General features: G+C 44.0%; 2 protein-coding genes across 8 annotated transcripts in view; one reads left to right on the forward strand and one right to left on the reverse strand.

The window, feature by feature from the left end:
• The first annotated feature begins 396 nt into the window (after positions 1–396).
• Positions 397–5015, forward strand: tmem79a (transmembrane protein 79a). Its single transcript, XM_021560411.2, has 5 exons — positions 397–570; positions 973–1848; positions 2227–2412; positions 2675–2903; positions 3677–5015. The coding sequence occupies exons 2-5, from the start codon at positions 1545–1547 to the stop codon at positions 3891–3893; spliced, it is 936 nt and encodes a 311-aa protein (XP_021416086.2). The 5' UTR covers positions 397–570; positions 973–1544; the 3' UTR covers positions 3894–5015.
• Positions 5016–5212: 197 nt separating this feature from the next.
• LOC110488259 (myocyte-specific enhancer factor 2D homolog) overlaps positions 5213–15132 on the reverse strand; it is a 31903-nt gene continuing 21983 nt past the window's right edge. The window contains exons 7-13 of one of the 7 annotated variants that reach the window (XM_021560409.2): positions 13987–14168; positions 12895–12915; positions 11870–11996; positions 10586–10748; positions 9834–9902; positions 9204–9251; positions 5213–8645 (exon numbers count right to left, since the gene is read on the reverse strand). In XM_021560409.2, the coding sequence (XP_021416084.1) occupies positions 8201–8645; positions 9204–9251; positions 9834–9902; positions 10586–10748; positions 11870–11996; positions 12895–12915; positions 13987–14168 (1055 nt within the window). In that variant the 3' untranslated portion in view covers positions 5213–8200. Of the gene's footprint in view, positions 8646–9203; positions 9252–9833; positions 9903–10585; positions 10749–11869; positions 11997–12885; positions 12916–13986; positions 14169–15132 lie in introns of all 7 variants that reach the window. The other 6 variants (XM_021560408.2, XM_036971780.1, XM_036971781.1 and 3 more) reach the window with 6 other exon arrangements.

Below are 15132 nucleotides of genomic sequence, written 5' to 3' on the forward strand. Positions count from 1 at the left end.
CAGTAGACTGTCTAATGTTGGCCTACCTGAGATTTATGAAAATAAAATATTATGGGTAGCCTATATTTACGACGAGAGGATGCATCTTCACCGATTAAAATGAATAAAATAATTTCTAAAGATTACCAGATGGGGTTAACATGGTATATAGACAAAAGTTTGTTTAACAACCCCTCTCTATCGCAATATTATATCTGTGGTTTTGACCTAGACAGATTGTAGTCCAAAAACCCGGAAATAAATTACTTATGGTTGGTTCAGCCATACATATGTGAAAACAATAGGGTTTTGGGATAAACCATGGCGGAGTTAGTGCCTACAAAAAAAATACAATTTTTCTCTATGGCATTGTAGAAAACGTAATCGTGGACAGAGTTGTCACATGATACTGCCTTTGCAACTACACAAATGTCCCGCAGTGCTTTACCTTGACACACCTGTGAAACAACCCACCCCTACTTAAGTTTCACTTTACGACCGAGTTTGACAAACACTAGGACAAGTTAACTTATTTACACAATTAAAACATCATAATTGAATGTCATGGAACAGCAGGAGCCTAGACATCAGGTAAGTCAGTCTAACTACAATTAGGCTACAGGGTTCAAAGTTCCTTATGTCTTGGTGTTTTCACTATGGATTTGGTCCAGTATCGTTAGACCAGACTCGCAAAGCAAATTTTTACCACAACATTCCTTCTCTGTAAGCTCTCTGTTTCTGCAGTGTATTACAAATTGATATAAAGTAGGCTAATACTTCTTTCTTTACCTTTACCAACTGTATATAAGAATGTTGATCATTCCCACTTTCCACAGAGAATGTTGATCATTCCCACTTTCCACAGGAAAAGTTAACTTTCTCCTTCCATTTAAAAGATTAAAGTTCAATGCTCACTGACAACTCGTTAGCTTATCAAATAGATTGATTTGTAGTCCCACGGTAAAACATAGTTTTATTGCTCTTTCCTTTCAGGTGAATCAGTGGGACTTGCCCTTATGAGAATGTTTTGTACCAACTTGTTTTATGGAATATCATTTGAAATGTTGAAACACAATGGTAAATAGTCACTTTTCAGACAGACAGACGGGCCAATAATTGCACTCACAACACATAGCCCCTAGACATGAATATCATACAGACCGAGACAGGCAGAGAAACAGTGATGTCAGAGCACCTGACTTTAAACCCAGAGCCAGATGAAGACCGAGCTGGAGGGCCTTCTACAACCAGTGGGTCTACTGCTGCAGGACCTCAAACACCTGGATCGAAACAACTGGGCCTAGAGCACAGGAGGATGGAAGAAGAAAAGGGGGAGGAGGATAAGAAGGAGAAGGAGGAGGCAACCAGCTCAGCTGCCTTTCAGCCTAGCACTTTGCCATGGCCGGGAGACCAAGAGATGGTGCGAGAGGGAGAGAAAGGAAGTGTACCGTCCGAGAGCGAGGGAACTGAAGGGGAGGAGAGGGAGATAGGGAGCCAATAGCTTCTGGAGGGACAGGAGAGACAGCCAGAGAGTGAGCGAAAGGCAAAATGGAAAAAGAGAAAGCATGCCGGAGGGAGAGAGATGGACAGATGAGGAGGTGGATGGAGGCCAAGATGAGGAAAGGGATGGTTCGCTTAATAAAGATGAAGAGGAAAGCCCAGTGAATTGGATGCCAGAAAAGGCTATGCAGGTCTTCACTCCGACAGTGATAGTGCGTCCATCTAGAAACTGGGAGGAGTTCCTACCCGAAAATAACTACTATGAGGAAATGGACACTGAGAAGAGTTCTTTCTTAGAGCCCCTGACACATACAGTCCCACCAGTATACTACTACCCACAATGGACAGAGGAGCGGGACAACTACACACGTATGTACCAGTGCCGGATCAAAACCATTTATGTCAATCAGTTCAGGGATTGAAGTGCATTACTATGAAACAAATATTTGTCATTATGTTGATTCAATTTTTATTTTTTATTTTATCATTTATGGTACATTTATTTTTTATCTGATCCGTTCCCCCTGAAGCTATGACAGCAGATTCCCTGTTCCCTGCCCATCTTCTGAAAACATCTGAAACCCTACCTCATCAGAGTATTTAAAATAATCCCACAGCACACCCCTTTTTTTTCCTTTTAAGTCTTAATTAGTTTTTATTATAATACAACTTTTTTGTTTTTTTTAAAAAGCAATTTTCCCCATATTTGGCTGTAATTAATTGAACCCAGATTCCTCTGTTATTTAGATATGTGTTGCGGGGACGTTCTGAAACTTGGCCTGGGCATTGGTGCTGCAGCTGTTCTATTCCCTCTACTCGTGTGGGGTGGCTATGCCCTCTTGCCCTTTGATGCCCCGCCAATGGACAGCGCCCCTCTCAGGCTGGTGTACACACTACGCTGCTCCTTCTTTGCTGTCATACCCATCATTCTAGGTAAGACTGGACTATTAGGGTTGGGCTGCGACATGACGTTGTTGCCTATTAGCCATTTAATAGACTCATAATGTGTGTTACTTCTTGCTCTTGGCAATGCTAATGTTTTAATAAAGAAAATGGAACTCTCATGTATGCATTGCTTTGCTGTTCCTCGCTTTTTTTGTCTTATTCATCCTCTGGGAGGGGAAACAATCGTCTTCTCCCCCTACCTCTATCCCCATCCCTTGCACTGTCCTCTTTCCCTCCTCTCCTCTCCCAGGTGTGCTGGTGCAGGGGGTGGCGCGGCTGCACTACGGCGCCGTAACGCCCCTCTACGAGGGCAAGGTAGGGGAGGAGAGCCGGGAGATGGCGGTGCACCGGCACTATGTGGTTGACTCGCTCTCCATCTTCCTGCTCTACTTCCTGCAACTGGCCATTATGGCCACCTACATCAGCCAGGACCTGCTCAAGATTGTGCCCCTGCTCACCATCGTCTTTGCCTTCGGCAGGTGTGTGAAATGTATGTTCACTACTCTGCCTCAGTGGTGACAGTGCATTCTACACTGTATGTTTATTTGTGTGTGTGATTATGTGCATTCACTCTGCAGGTAGCAGAGATGTAGCCGACGTGGCATCACTAGATAATCAGCTGTTTTGAGATTGGGCATACGTCTGCAGTGTAGTCACCCTAAAACGTGGCCATTGTTCCCCTTTCTCAACAAGGGCCATGTATTTTGTGGAGGGATAGGTAATACTGCTTTGTGGGTGCAGAATGGGTTGTGTTGTGCAGATGGGTAGTAGCATTCCCTTATCGCTGATCCATACTTTCAGTCAACATTGTTATCCTTATATTTTCTGACCTTTTTTACATCATGTTTGTAAACACTTGATCCGTTCTCTGTATATTATCTCCATGTTCTCTGACCCATAGAGTTATCTGGTATTCGTTTATTGTTCTGCGTCGCCTTTTGGAGATTTGAATTAATCTTGGCAGACCGGAATTTTGATGTTTTCTGTTAGTCATTTGAAGATACTTCCTGCTATGTAGTCTACCTTAAGTTTAGACTGGGGCAATATGACAGCGGTTACTAATATTCACTGAATATGGGCGAGTTCGTTTAACATGGCATAGTTTTAGACCATTCCATTGGTCCTTAAGTGAAATCTCCACCCACCCGGGCCATGCAAAATGAACTTGCCCCATGTCTCTTCTTCTATAGGCTGAACTACTGGGTTCGTGTGACCCAATTGGCTGATCTTGTTGTGATCGCTCACCCTACAGGCTGATCTACTGGGTGTGTGTGTCCCTAGGCAGCAGTGTGAGGGGGTTGGGCTTCGGCCTCTCCTTCCTGCCCATACTGGTCATGCTGGGTGCCAACCTCTACTTTGTGTGCTCGTCACTCAGTGAAGGGGCTGTCTTTGATGTGGCCCCGCCCACTGCCACCCCGGCAGAGTTGGTGGGGCTAAGGAGGAAGAGGAGTAGATATCCTGAAGCCTAGATGGACCCCCAGTCCCTAGACACTTGTGTAGATCTGAAAGATATAAGGATAAATGACATGGGAATATGTCCAATTTGCTTTCTGATAGGGCCGTGCTCAGTAGGCAAACGTTGTGCAACCTTGCAGATAGAAATGTATTCCTTACTCTATATGTCAGAGATGCAAGTGTGTTCACAATATAACACACATTCCCCAATGTTTTGCCCTACTGAGGTTTGTTTGAAATGTTGTTGGTACCCATTCAGCTCTACACAACTGTCATGGTGTTGATTTGGAAGGAGTAAGGGGGGGAAGAATCAATCAAGTTCATCAGCTTGGATTTCATCTGAAACATTGGATTGCATTTGCAGTGGTCGATGGTGAAATACAATGACTTGAGGCTAGCAACCCCATAGAAGTTGCTTGTAATTGCAGGATTGTGTGCCATACGCCCTATGGGACTCCCAATCACGGGGTCTTCAAGTTACTGACATTTGTGAAGACTTGAGTGCAACTTTGCTGAAGTATAAATGTAGTGCGGAGTTGACTTTTAAGAAATAAAAAAATGCAGTGTCAAACAGGCTGGAAGCCCGTAACAACGAGGGAGACAAGGAATAACAAAATACAATAGTGTGAGTGGTTGCATGCATAGATATGATAATGAGGGGTGTTGAATGGTGCCAAAGCAAACAAACAAAATGGCCACAAAAATGCCACAACCAAAATCAAGTGTGTCTGCACGGAGAGAGTCTCAATGAATGGGGAAGATGTGTATTTATCCTGGGCCCAGGTGTGTCCCATTTTGCTGACGACCCTCCCGGTGTCTCCCACCGACATCCTAATAAGGAAAACGAGAAAGAATACAGCAGACTGGGAGGGTTGTCACAGCAGCTATAATTGTTTCAACTGTGCAATGTTTACATTTCATTTCCAAATTTGTTACAGCATTTAATACTCCCAATGGCTGGGAATGAAGTGTAATTTAATACCTACACGCAATATGTGCCTTATGTCTGTACAGTACCATAAAAGCACTGAACAAATCAGTACATTGTTTGTAAAATGGCAGCCAGCTGATATAATTGTTGTATTCCTTTTGGACATTGTCGTTCAATATGGTTGGCACTGTCTTAATGGAATGATATCTCATAAAGCACCTAGTATTCCCCGAGTTGTGTCATGACATCATGGAGCCAAGGGATGAGATGGGGATTGACAGCCAGCTCAAAAGAAGACAAGATCACTTTTTCACTCAATTTGTCTATTTAATATATAAAATACGGTAAAACATACGCAAAAAGGATAAGGTTAAGGGACTTGGATACTTTGGTACAACAAACACTTTTGTAAAAGCGGTATAGAATTTTAATAACATCAGTGCATACATTGTATATGAAAATATACACAAAATGTATATCGTTCTCAAAAACAAAAATAACCTTTACAACGAAAACCCAAAGCAGACTAACCGAGCACAATATATTAGCTATCATTTGTTTTTCTTATGCTACATTTCTTATGAGGTTCTCTTACTCATTTGTGATGCATTGTGATTTCTTTTTTAATGTATGTAACATATATTTGTTTTGTATAATCCCACGCATTTACATTTTCGAATTGGGTTAATTGCTCATTTCAGTTTCACCCCCTCCACATAAATAAATGTTCATATCTTAAATCAATATTGCAGCATTTAACTGGTATTTTCCTTCATTGCATTTGCTATGTCACAATAATTGATCGTGCAATTCTAGCAAGTTTCAAGAAAGGAAGCCAGTTTCACATATCATGTATATAAGGTCGATTAAATAAAAGGTTGAATATCCTACACAAAATACCAGAAAAATATAAGCTCCATAATAATATAATATTAATAAAAGACAATGGAGCTGTCACCAGCACAAATAAACACTTGAAAAATAGTAAGATCTAGAAAACGTTTTACACAAGAAAAAAAAAAAAAAGGGTGCAGGTTTTTCATTTAACATTATAGATTGTCTTCAGACTACATTGCTAGATTGGACAGAGAACCTTTTGTACACGAGTGGCCTGCAAGTGTCAGGGTGTTAAAACCAAATCAGTGTGGTGTCAAATGTCTCAAACCAGAGGGACCGCTCCCTCAGACTGAGGTGGGCGTGACTACACAAAAGTTCAGATAGTTCTAGACATTACATTTCTATCTGCAACGTTGCTCCCCACAAGAAAGGTCACTGGTGCCAGCCATACGCACTGAACCCTGGGATACCCTGAGCAGGCAATGAAACTAAATCTGTGTTGCATAATGTACAGTAGATACATTTATAGAAATCAACACCGCCTTCTTACATTGTGTCAAATAGGACAACTCCATTAGGACGTAGCTCACGGCGGAGGGTGAGGCATATGAAAACATGATTTCATATGAATGATTAAAATGTGACTTCAAAAATCGGCAAATTATTTCAAATAAAGTAGCATTCGTTTTCGCTCAGCCTGACAATGTATACTGTAGTTTACGAAGTCTGATCCTTTTAAGACAAAATACCATGATTCAATGCAATTGTACTAGTTTAATAGTACAATCCATTTTATTTCTATAATTTGTTATATAGTGGTCTATCGCTAGACTTTGATTATTGGGGATTGGGTTCAGAGCGTGAGGCCAAAGGGCATGTTGACGCCGCAGCCAAGCAGGCCTCAAGAGTGAGACAGAAAGTGCACACCATCAACACGAGCATTATATAGGTTACTGAAACAAACTTCTCGGCTACTGCGGCAGGACTCCTGCATCGTAGCTCGAAACATATCACAATCACACTCATATGCAAACAGATCCACTGAGAATGAACACATTGCTTGTTTTAGGGATACCTAGCGAAGTCTATGCAAATATATTCATATGAACACACATCTGTATTGAAAAGCCTACTGCTTTGCTGCCAACTGAAGCTATAGAAATATAGAATATGTATTTTTCCATTCTGCTGAAACAGCTCTTTTGAAACATTGCAAAGAGCTGCAGAAAGCTAAGGGAACATCAAAACGCTTCTGTATAATAATTGTATACAAAGTCTTACTCTTAATTCCCCAAAACTACAGTTCAACAGTTCTAACCTTTATGAATGTGTCCAAAATGCCAAGACCAAATACTTCCTTAAAGAGAGCAACCAGAAGTCCAAAACAAACTTTAAATATGCATTGCATCGGGGTCTTCTACTAGTAGAACGAGCCTTTAGAAGTCCTGTGACACGTATCTCAGCATCTAGCCTAAATTCTGGTGCAACAAAGATCGCAACAATTCCTTCAAAATCAGAAAGGAAACACAGGTGACGACACAAAGTACATCTGAGCATAGAGATATTGAGAGCAGAATCAAAGTCTGAGTGTTTTTTTTACTGTTTCGTGGAGGTGGTCAGTCATAATTACTGAACAATATTCTTCAGTGTCCCTATACTGCGTCCGAGGCATTTGGCATTTAGGAAAAGAGGTTGATATCGGCACTCTGGCAAGATGCTCGATTTGGCCTTGGCTGACAGTGCCAGTTGACCACAGAGTGCCACCTGAGGCTTTGGCTGGGGTGTTGGAAATTGGTGGCAGCGGTGGGATCCATTCCTGTGTATCCCGGACCGACCGGACATCCTGTTTGCCCGTCTGGGGTCTCTTCGCTCAGTGCCACTGATGAAGCTGAGCCAGCAATCTTTGCAAGCAGCGCTCGTCAAAACAGTCATTCCCAAAGTGCATTTTGAAGGGGTGCTTTCTGAAGCAGACAGTGCTAATTATATCGAACAACAGAACTGAAGAGTCAACAGGGCAGAAAGTCCCACGGTGAAAACTAGCACTTGTGTCAAGCAAACACAGCAAAAGCCTTCCGTCGTACTGTTAACGATACAGTCGTGCTCAAATTAAAATACGTGACGTTTCAACTAACATCTCTAGATTCACTTTTACGCCTGGTATAAACAGCAATGAGCAGTCAAAACATTTAGGAGAATATGTTCTATTTTAAATCCATCCATTATCTTCTTATCATCCTGATAGCGCAAGTGTCAATTCCCACAAAACACACAAACTCAATTTGAGCGGGACAGCATCGAGATTCTTTGAGCCCGTATATTCAATGCGCTGCCCAATACAAAATCCAACAGCACACTATACCATCCTCCCCTCAGGTGGAGCACAAGCCCATACATTTCTGTCTTTGCTTTGAGTCCTGGGGAGCTGGGTAGGTGGAGGCAAATTCTTTGGATGGAGGCAGCGAAGTGGGGGTGGAAAATGGCGGAGGGTGGGGGGGGGGGGGGGGGGTTCTGTGTTTGGTGCTTCAGGGGTCGATGATGTTGGCGCCATGGCCTCTATGTGACCCACGCATCGAGTCTCATGCGTTTTATGTTGGCTCCCTCCTGCTCCGCCTCATTCTGGGCCCGCAGGAGCTCCACCGAGGGGCTGAATTCGGGGGGCAGGGAGCGGCCAGGGTTGCCCATGTTGCCCGCTGCACTTCCGCCGATGCCTCCTCCTCCGCCACCTGCCGCAGGGTCGTCGTGGTCATTGCCCTCGTAGGAGCTGCCGTTGCTGCTGAGGCTGTCGGCGGGGGAACGGCCGGTTGGGGGCTCCAGGCACAGCAGGGAACCAGGGTATTGTGGCGGGGGCGCGGCCGTCTGGACGCCCCCCCCCGATGAGGACGGCGGGGGGCACGGGGAGCGGCGGTCTCGGCCAGGCGAGATGGGCTCAGACTTGATGCTCATGTTGGAGTTTGTGTTGACAGTCAGCATGGTGCCCTGAGGTATGTGCCCCACCGGCCTGAGCGTCAGAGAGAGGGAGAGAAGTGCAGGAGAGGGGAGGGGAAAGATGGACAAAGATTAAGCACAGAGATGGAAATTAAGAGAAAGAAAACAGGATGGGTGAGTTTCACTTGACAATTACAATGTATTGCAATACAAACAGTGACAGGTTTCTCATGTGACGTTTCGGAGGGAACCCCTAATCACAAGACAGAGCACCAACAAGGCATAGTAGTAGCAGCAACACCATTTGAATTGATGATCAAATCCATTCCAAGCAATTGACAAGTAAAAGTAACCCTCAAGCTCCCAAAATCCATACAAAAACAGGCCAACAGCATTAGAAAAGCATGAAATTGTCTGTGTATGAAGGGGTGATTTGACAAGAGATCATGGCGGCTCAGGAAAAACAATCCAGAAACGGGATTTTTCAAAAATCCCAGTTGGAGGATTCCCGGTTCCGGAATTTTCTGAAAAACCTGGGAACTTTGGTCAAGTGTAAATCACCACCACAGAATTGACATGCCGGGGCAGCCAAAAGCGCACAGACATGACATAGTACGGTGAAATACAGTACCGGCCCAACCACTCATCTCTACCCAAGAGGAGGTTGGACTGCGAGGCGCTGTGGGGAGAAAGAAACATTGGAGACACTTGCAAAAGAAAATGACAGAGTATGTAGCTATGCAAGTGAAAGGTGTACATGAAGGGGGTATATTAGTATTCATCAATCTACCGATCCATCGATACAGCAATGCAAACAAAAATAGATGTACATAATAATACATGAATGGAAATATGTATATGTTAGGGATAGATAGATCATAAATAGATTGAAGTTGTGCCCAATCCCATTTCATCCAATATAGAAGAAGCATTAAAAAAAATAAAAGCTGTGACCACATTTTAAGGAGTGGTAAATAATATTTAATGGTTTTCATAAGTGCTCTCTAGACAGACCGTTGCCTGATTCAATGTTAGTGCAAGCCTTTGTGCCCCCCCTGTGGTTAATGCTAATATATGTCACCATCTGGAAAAGACAACTCTCCCTTTATAATAAAATACTTTGCTAGTGTTTGTAAATGTATTTGGCATTGTCCAAAATAAAATTGTTCTGAAAAAGGGGTCTGTGTTCTTAAGGAAGGAAAACATGGAATAGAGAACAGTCCCCATCCACCCGAAGGGACACCTCGGCAAAGACATTCACCTCAGATTGGCCGCCAGACTGGAGATTTGGCTAGACAGGTCCCCGCTCTGTTTGTCCATGCCCCACATGCTGTGGACAAAAGGAGAGAACACACTCACTCAGTCACACAGGCTACTGAGGCTGTGTGACTCAAGAAAAGGGCCTGCTGAGTGTGTGTGCATGGTGGCCATTTTGACCTCTATTATGTGGGTCAATTGACCACTGGAGGATTTGGCTGGGCTGGGGGGAGGTATTGGTGCCAGCAGTGGGATCCATTTTGACCATTGACCTTTGCTGTTTGGGACAAAACGGTGACTTTTCTCTTGCAGCTTTGGAGGTTATAAGGAACTATCCTGTGTGCTGCCATCGTAAAGCTGAGTGTGGAGCCACAACGCAGCATAATACGACCGTCCTTATTTGTGCCCTGTGTGAGGAAAATACCTGGCATCTGACCTAAGATAATTAGGTATTTTATCAGTATATAAACTTTAAAACAAATCCTGTATTAAGTCACATCCCTAACAAAAACGATGGTGCTTCAAGAAGAAAAGGATCTGGGGTGGCATATGTCGGTGACACCAATTCACAGACCCCATCTAAAGGATGTGAATTGCTTGCAGCTACAAATGACATGGGGACACTATGCTACATGACAGGAATGGACAGTCGCATAGTGTTTTGATGGACAGCTCGACAGTCATCAATTGGTTTGTAGAGAACGGAGGAGGGCTTCATGGTTGCTTTGTGACGTGGCAATGCAAGGATGGACTTACACCAAGTTGCTAAGCGACGCCAGACTAAGTTGTTGCTGTTGCTGCTGTTGCTGCTGCTGGGACAAAGACGGTTGCTGTTGCCACGACACGTTGCCTTGCAGCAGGCCGCCTGGTGACGCCAGGGCGTGGAGAGCGGTGATGTCAGCGCTCGTCAGCTGGTATTCTGAGGGAGGCGAAAGACAGAGGGGAAAATGGTTCAGCCACGTTCACTTCCTTTCATGTGTAATGTTGAAATGAATCAATCTATATAGGAACTCTGTACACACTAGTGCAGCTATGGTGCTTTTTGCAGTGCTTTGTTACTCCGCCACTCTGAAACGACTGATTTTGATTTCTGATTTTTTTTAAAAGGTAGGGGCGTGGATCAGAAAACCAGTCAGTATTTGCCTCGTGCAGCGTGACACATCTCCTTTGCATAAAGTTGATCAGGCTATAGATTGTGGCCTGTGGAACGTTGTCCCACTCTTTAATAATGGCTGTGCGAAGTTGCTGGACATTAGCGGAAACTGGAACACACTGTCTTACACTTTGATCCAGAGCATCCCAAACATGCTAAATGGGTGGCATGTCTGGTAAGTATGCAGGCCATGGAAGTACTGGGACATTTACAGCTTCCAGGAATTGTGTATAGATCCTTCCGACATGGGCCTCAGGTTCTCGTCATGGTATCTCTGTACATTCAAATTGCCATCAATAAAATGCTGTTGTGTTCGTTGTCCAGATGCCTGCCCGTACCATAACCCCACCATGAGGCACTCTGTTCACAACGATGACATCAGCAAACTGCTCACCCATATGGCGTCGTATGCCGGTTGAACATTCTGCCAAATTCTCTAAAACAACTTGAGGCGGCTTATGGTAGAGAAATTAACATTGAATTATCTGGCAACAGCTCTGGTGAACATTCCTGCAGTCAGCATGCCAAATGCACACTCCCTCAAAACTTCAGACATCTGTGGCATTGTGCTGTGTGACAAAACTGCAAATTTTAGAGTGGTCTTTTATTATCTCCAGCACAAGGTGCACCTGTGTAATGATCATGTTTAATCAGCTTCTTGATATGCCACACCTGTCAAGGTGGATGGATTACCTTGGCAAAGGAGAAATGCTCACTAACAGGGATGTAAAAAACATTTTAGAGAAATAAGCTTTTTTTGCGTTTGAAACATTTCTGGGATCTTTTATTTCAGCTCATGAAACATGGGACTAACACTTTACATGTTGCGTTTATATTTTTGTTCAGTGTATAAGCATTTGTAGCAATCTGCTCATGCTTCAGGTAACCTGTGTTGTAAGCTGTCGGCATGGCGGAGAAGGGCAACCCCTGTGCCAGGAGGCTGGGCGTTGTCACGGAGACCACTGGCGTGGTGAGCGCCTGGGCCACTTGTGCGCCGGCCAAACGCTGGGCATTCTGGGAAGAAAGGAAATTAGGGAAAATGTTAGACCAAATAAACAAAGAATTTAAACCTTGGTGTTTGACAGAAATGAGCAACATGTTTAAAACCTGTGTATTCAAATGAATGGAACTTCTGACATGATCGAATGTCAAATGTTGATATGGTTGGACTCATGACAAGCTTTTCAAAATGTATCTCGTATTAGGTGGAAGTGTAGTCGGGAGACTTGACGTCATGCATCACACACACACAACAGTGGTGGTGGCATTGCCAGGCTGAACGTGAGCGAGCCTTAACGGAATAGTTCACATTTTAAAATGAATAAGCTTACTTCAAAAAGTGAATTATCCCTTTAAAAATGCATGCCATTCATTGTTTGGGTAACCCCATGCAGTTTCCAGATGGACAGGGAATGTGCTGCAAGTTGGTGGTGGCAACAAACTGCCAAGTGAAATGACACCCATCATGCCGGCCAACAGTGTCAGCGTTGATGGAAGAAAATGGGCCGACAAAAACGATGAAGATGATCCAAGCGAAGTGTGTGGCAACCGTCGCCCAAAGTTGCTAACATTCCCACTGATAGATGCTAGCGTAGCTTGAAGGAATCTTTATTTTTCACCTTAAATTACAGCAACTGATCATAGTTGTAGGACTATATGCAGTCATGCTTGGAGTCACACAAGTACGACCCCTAAAACCACATGCAGTCCCGGTGGCGACTATAAACTCATGACCATACCACCACATGCCATTGGACCATAGCCAAAGAGACTATACTTTGGCCTTTAAAATGACACACTCATGAGCGTTGCATTGCACACTTGTGACCATGTGAATGTAGGGGGAAGGTCAACAGTCAGAGACACATGCGAGTGACAGGAGAAAAAAACAAAACAAATTCACCTCGCTCACCATCTCCAGCTCATCATCTGTCTGCAAAGGGGCGGGAGCGGACATAATTACGCCACTGACCTTTCTCTGAACCCAAACACATGAATCCCTAGTCTCGGCCGACCGTTGACTAAAGGTCATGCTGGACAGAAGACCGTGAACAGAGAGGCGAAGGTCCTGTTTGTCAACGATACTACACTGAGTGTACAAAACATTAGGAACACCTGCTCTTTCCATGACAGACTGACCAGGTGAAAGTTATGACCATCAATGTCACTTGTTAAATCCATTTCAAAATCAGAGTAGATGAAGGGGAGGAGACAGGTTAAAGAAGGATTTTTAAGCTTTAAAACAATTGAGACATGGATTGTGTAATGTGTGTCATTCAGGGGGTGAATGGGCAAGACAAAAGATTTAAGTGCCGGGGTATGGTAGTGGGTGGCAGGCGCACCGGTTTGAGTGTGTCAAGAGCTGCAACGCTGCTGGGGATTTCACACTTAACAGTTTCCCGTGTGTGTCAAGTATGGTCCACCACCCAAAGGACCTCCAGCCAACTTGACTCAACAGTGGGAATCATTGAAGTCAACATGGGCCAGCATCCCTGTGGAACGCTTTCGACACCTTGTAGAGTCCTTGCCCCGGTGAATTGAGGCTGTTCTGAGGGCAGAAGGTGGTGCAACTCAATATTAGGAAGGTGTCCCTAATGTTTTGTACAATCAGTGTATTTTACTGATATTATAGTGTATGATATAATATTTATTTTATAACCTTTGCTTACTCTAGATTGCACAGGTTGTGTTTCGGCAATCTGGTGGTTTTGGTGGAGGCACAAATCTAAAATAAAAATCTTTAACTAGAAAAAAAAACAACTCCAAAGTCCATACTAGATTTCACTCTTGCTACGAAACTGAGATGACCATGTGCATAATAAGTGTCAAAAGAGTTTGTGGAAGGGGAATAGTCACAACCCGCATCAATTACTATTTTGATGCAATTAAAGTCAACAAAACACAGACATGTCCCATTTAGTCTGGTAAAGCCTGGTTGACCCCAGTTAGACCTGGTATGGCCTGGTTCTGATTGAACTTAGTGGTTCAGCTTGGTTGAGCTCACCATCTGCATCAGGCTCTTCCCACCCTGAGAGGTGATTACCCGGAGGTCTGGCTTGCGGCTGTTGACCATCTGTGGGCTCTGAGGCGGGGGCGGGGATTTGGCCGGAACTACTTTCCCCAGGCTGTTGCCATTGGAGACAGAGAGGAGGCCCGGGGAGGCCCTGGCACTGATGTATCCGTTAGCTGGAAGGGGAAAAGGAAGGAAGCGAGATAAATGACAAAACCCATGCAGGTAAATCAACACCTGGCACAGCAGGAATTGCTTAGTGTATTTAGAAGATGAAACCTCAGAGGCTAAAAGTCCTTTATTTCATCATCACTGATCTGTAAGGAGCTTATATGACATACAGCACAGAGCCATGTTTTAATCTATCCGTCAACTATCCATGGTCACAGAGGAAAATATATGAGGGAGGGAGGCTGCCTTCTTGGGACAGGTATTTTTTTTGTGCAATGCGATAATCGGAACGATGCAGGATTTTAAAAGATTTTGTGTTGGAATACGCCAAGAAAACGCCGGGGGGGGGGGGGGGGGGGGCTTTACTTGGCACATCGCGCATTACTTGGCTCATGCGGCTGGGTGTTAAGAGGAGTGGTTTGGCGGGTCATGTTTCAGAGTACCCATGACTCAACCTTTGCCTCCCGAGTCTGTTGGGAGTTGCAGCGATTAGACAAGATCGAAATTGGGGAGAGAAAAATGGGGTAAAACACAACAAACAAACAAATCTTCAGACAATAGGCATAGGCAGACATTGCAATTGGAGGATGCATTTTCTGCATATTCTATAACGATATAATGTTCTAATGATATTCAATAGGCTACATCGGTCAGTACAAACTTTGAGAAATTATGCCATCATACTTTTCGCTCCCACACCTAAAAAAATAAAAATAACACTACACCATTGGCTGGGGGACAACAGACACCCCTGATGTGCTCCCAACTCGTAACTCAATGACAAACAATGTTTGGAAATTTAAAAAGTGCCCATAGTCAGCTTGCATTGCTCATGAGCTGTGAGAAACTGTGTACATTCCACGGCAGAAAGTACACAGAAAAACATGTCGTCGTGCCACACAATGACACATGACAAGTTGTCTTTACACCATAATCTCAGCTATCCCTGGATTGCGTGCTTCAAGCCTT

Source organism: Oncorhynchus mykiss, chromosome 32 (genome assembly GCF_013265735.2).
Source record: "Oncorhynchus mykiss isolate Arlee chromosome 32, USDA_OmykA_1.1, whole genome shotgun sequence".
NCBI lineage: Eukaryota > Metazoa > Chordata > Actinopteri > Salmoniformes > Salmonidae > Oncorhynchus > Oncorhynchus mykiss.

What these genes read in the sequence shown, in the direction of transcription:
- tmem79a (XM_021560411.2), top strand. Translation starts at nt 1,545, where the DNA reads ATGCCGGAGGGAGAGAGATGGACAGATGAGGAGGTGGATGGAGGCCAA. An exon ending in TGTCATACCCATCATTCTAG is followed by an intron (nt 2,413 to 2,674) that starts GTAAGACTGGAC and finishes CTCCTCTCCCAG; the next exon opens with GTGTGCTGGTGCAGGGGGTG. An exon ending in ATCGTCTTTGCCTTCGGCAG is followed by an intron (nt 2,904 to 3,676) that starts GTGTGTGAAATG and finishes CTCACCCTACAG; the next exon opens with GCTGATCTACTGGGTGTGTG.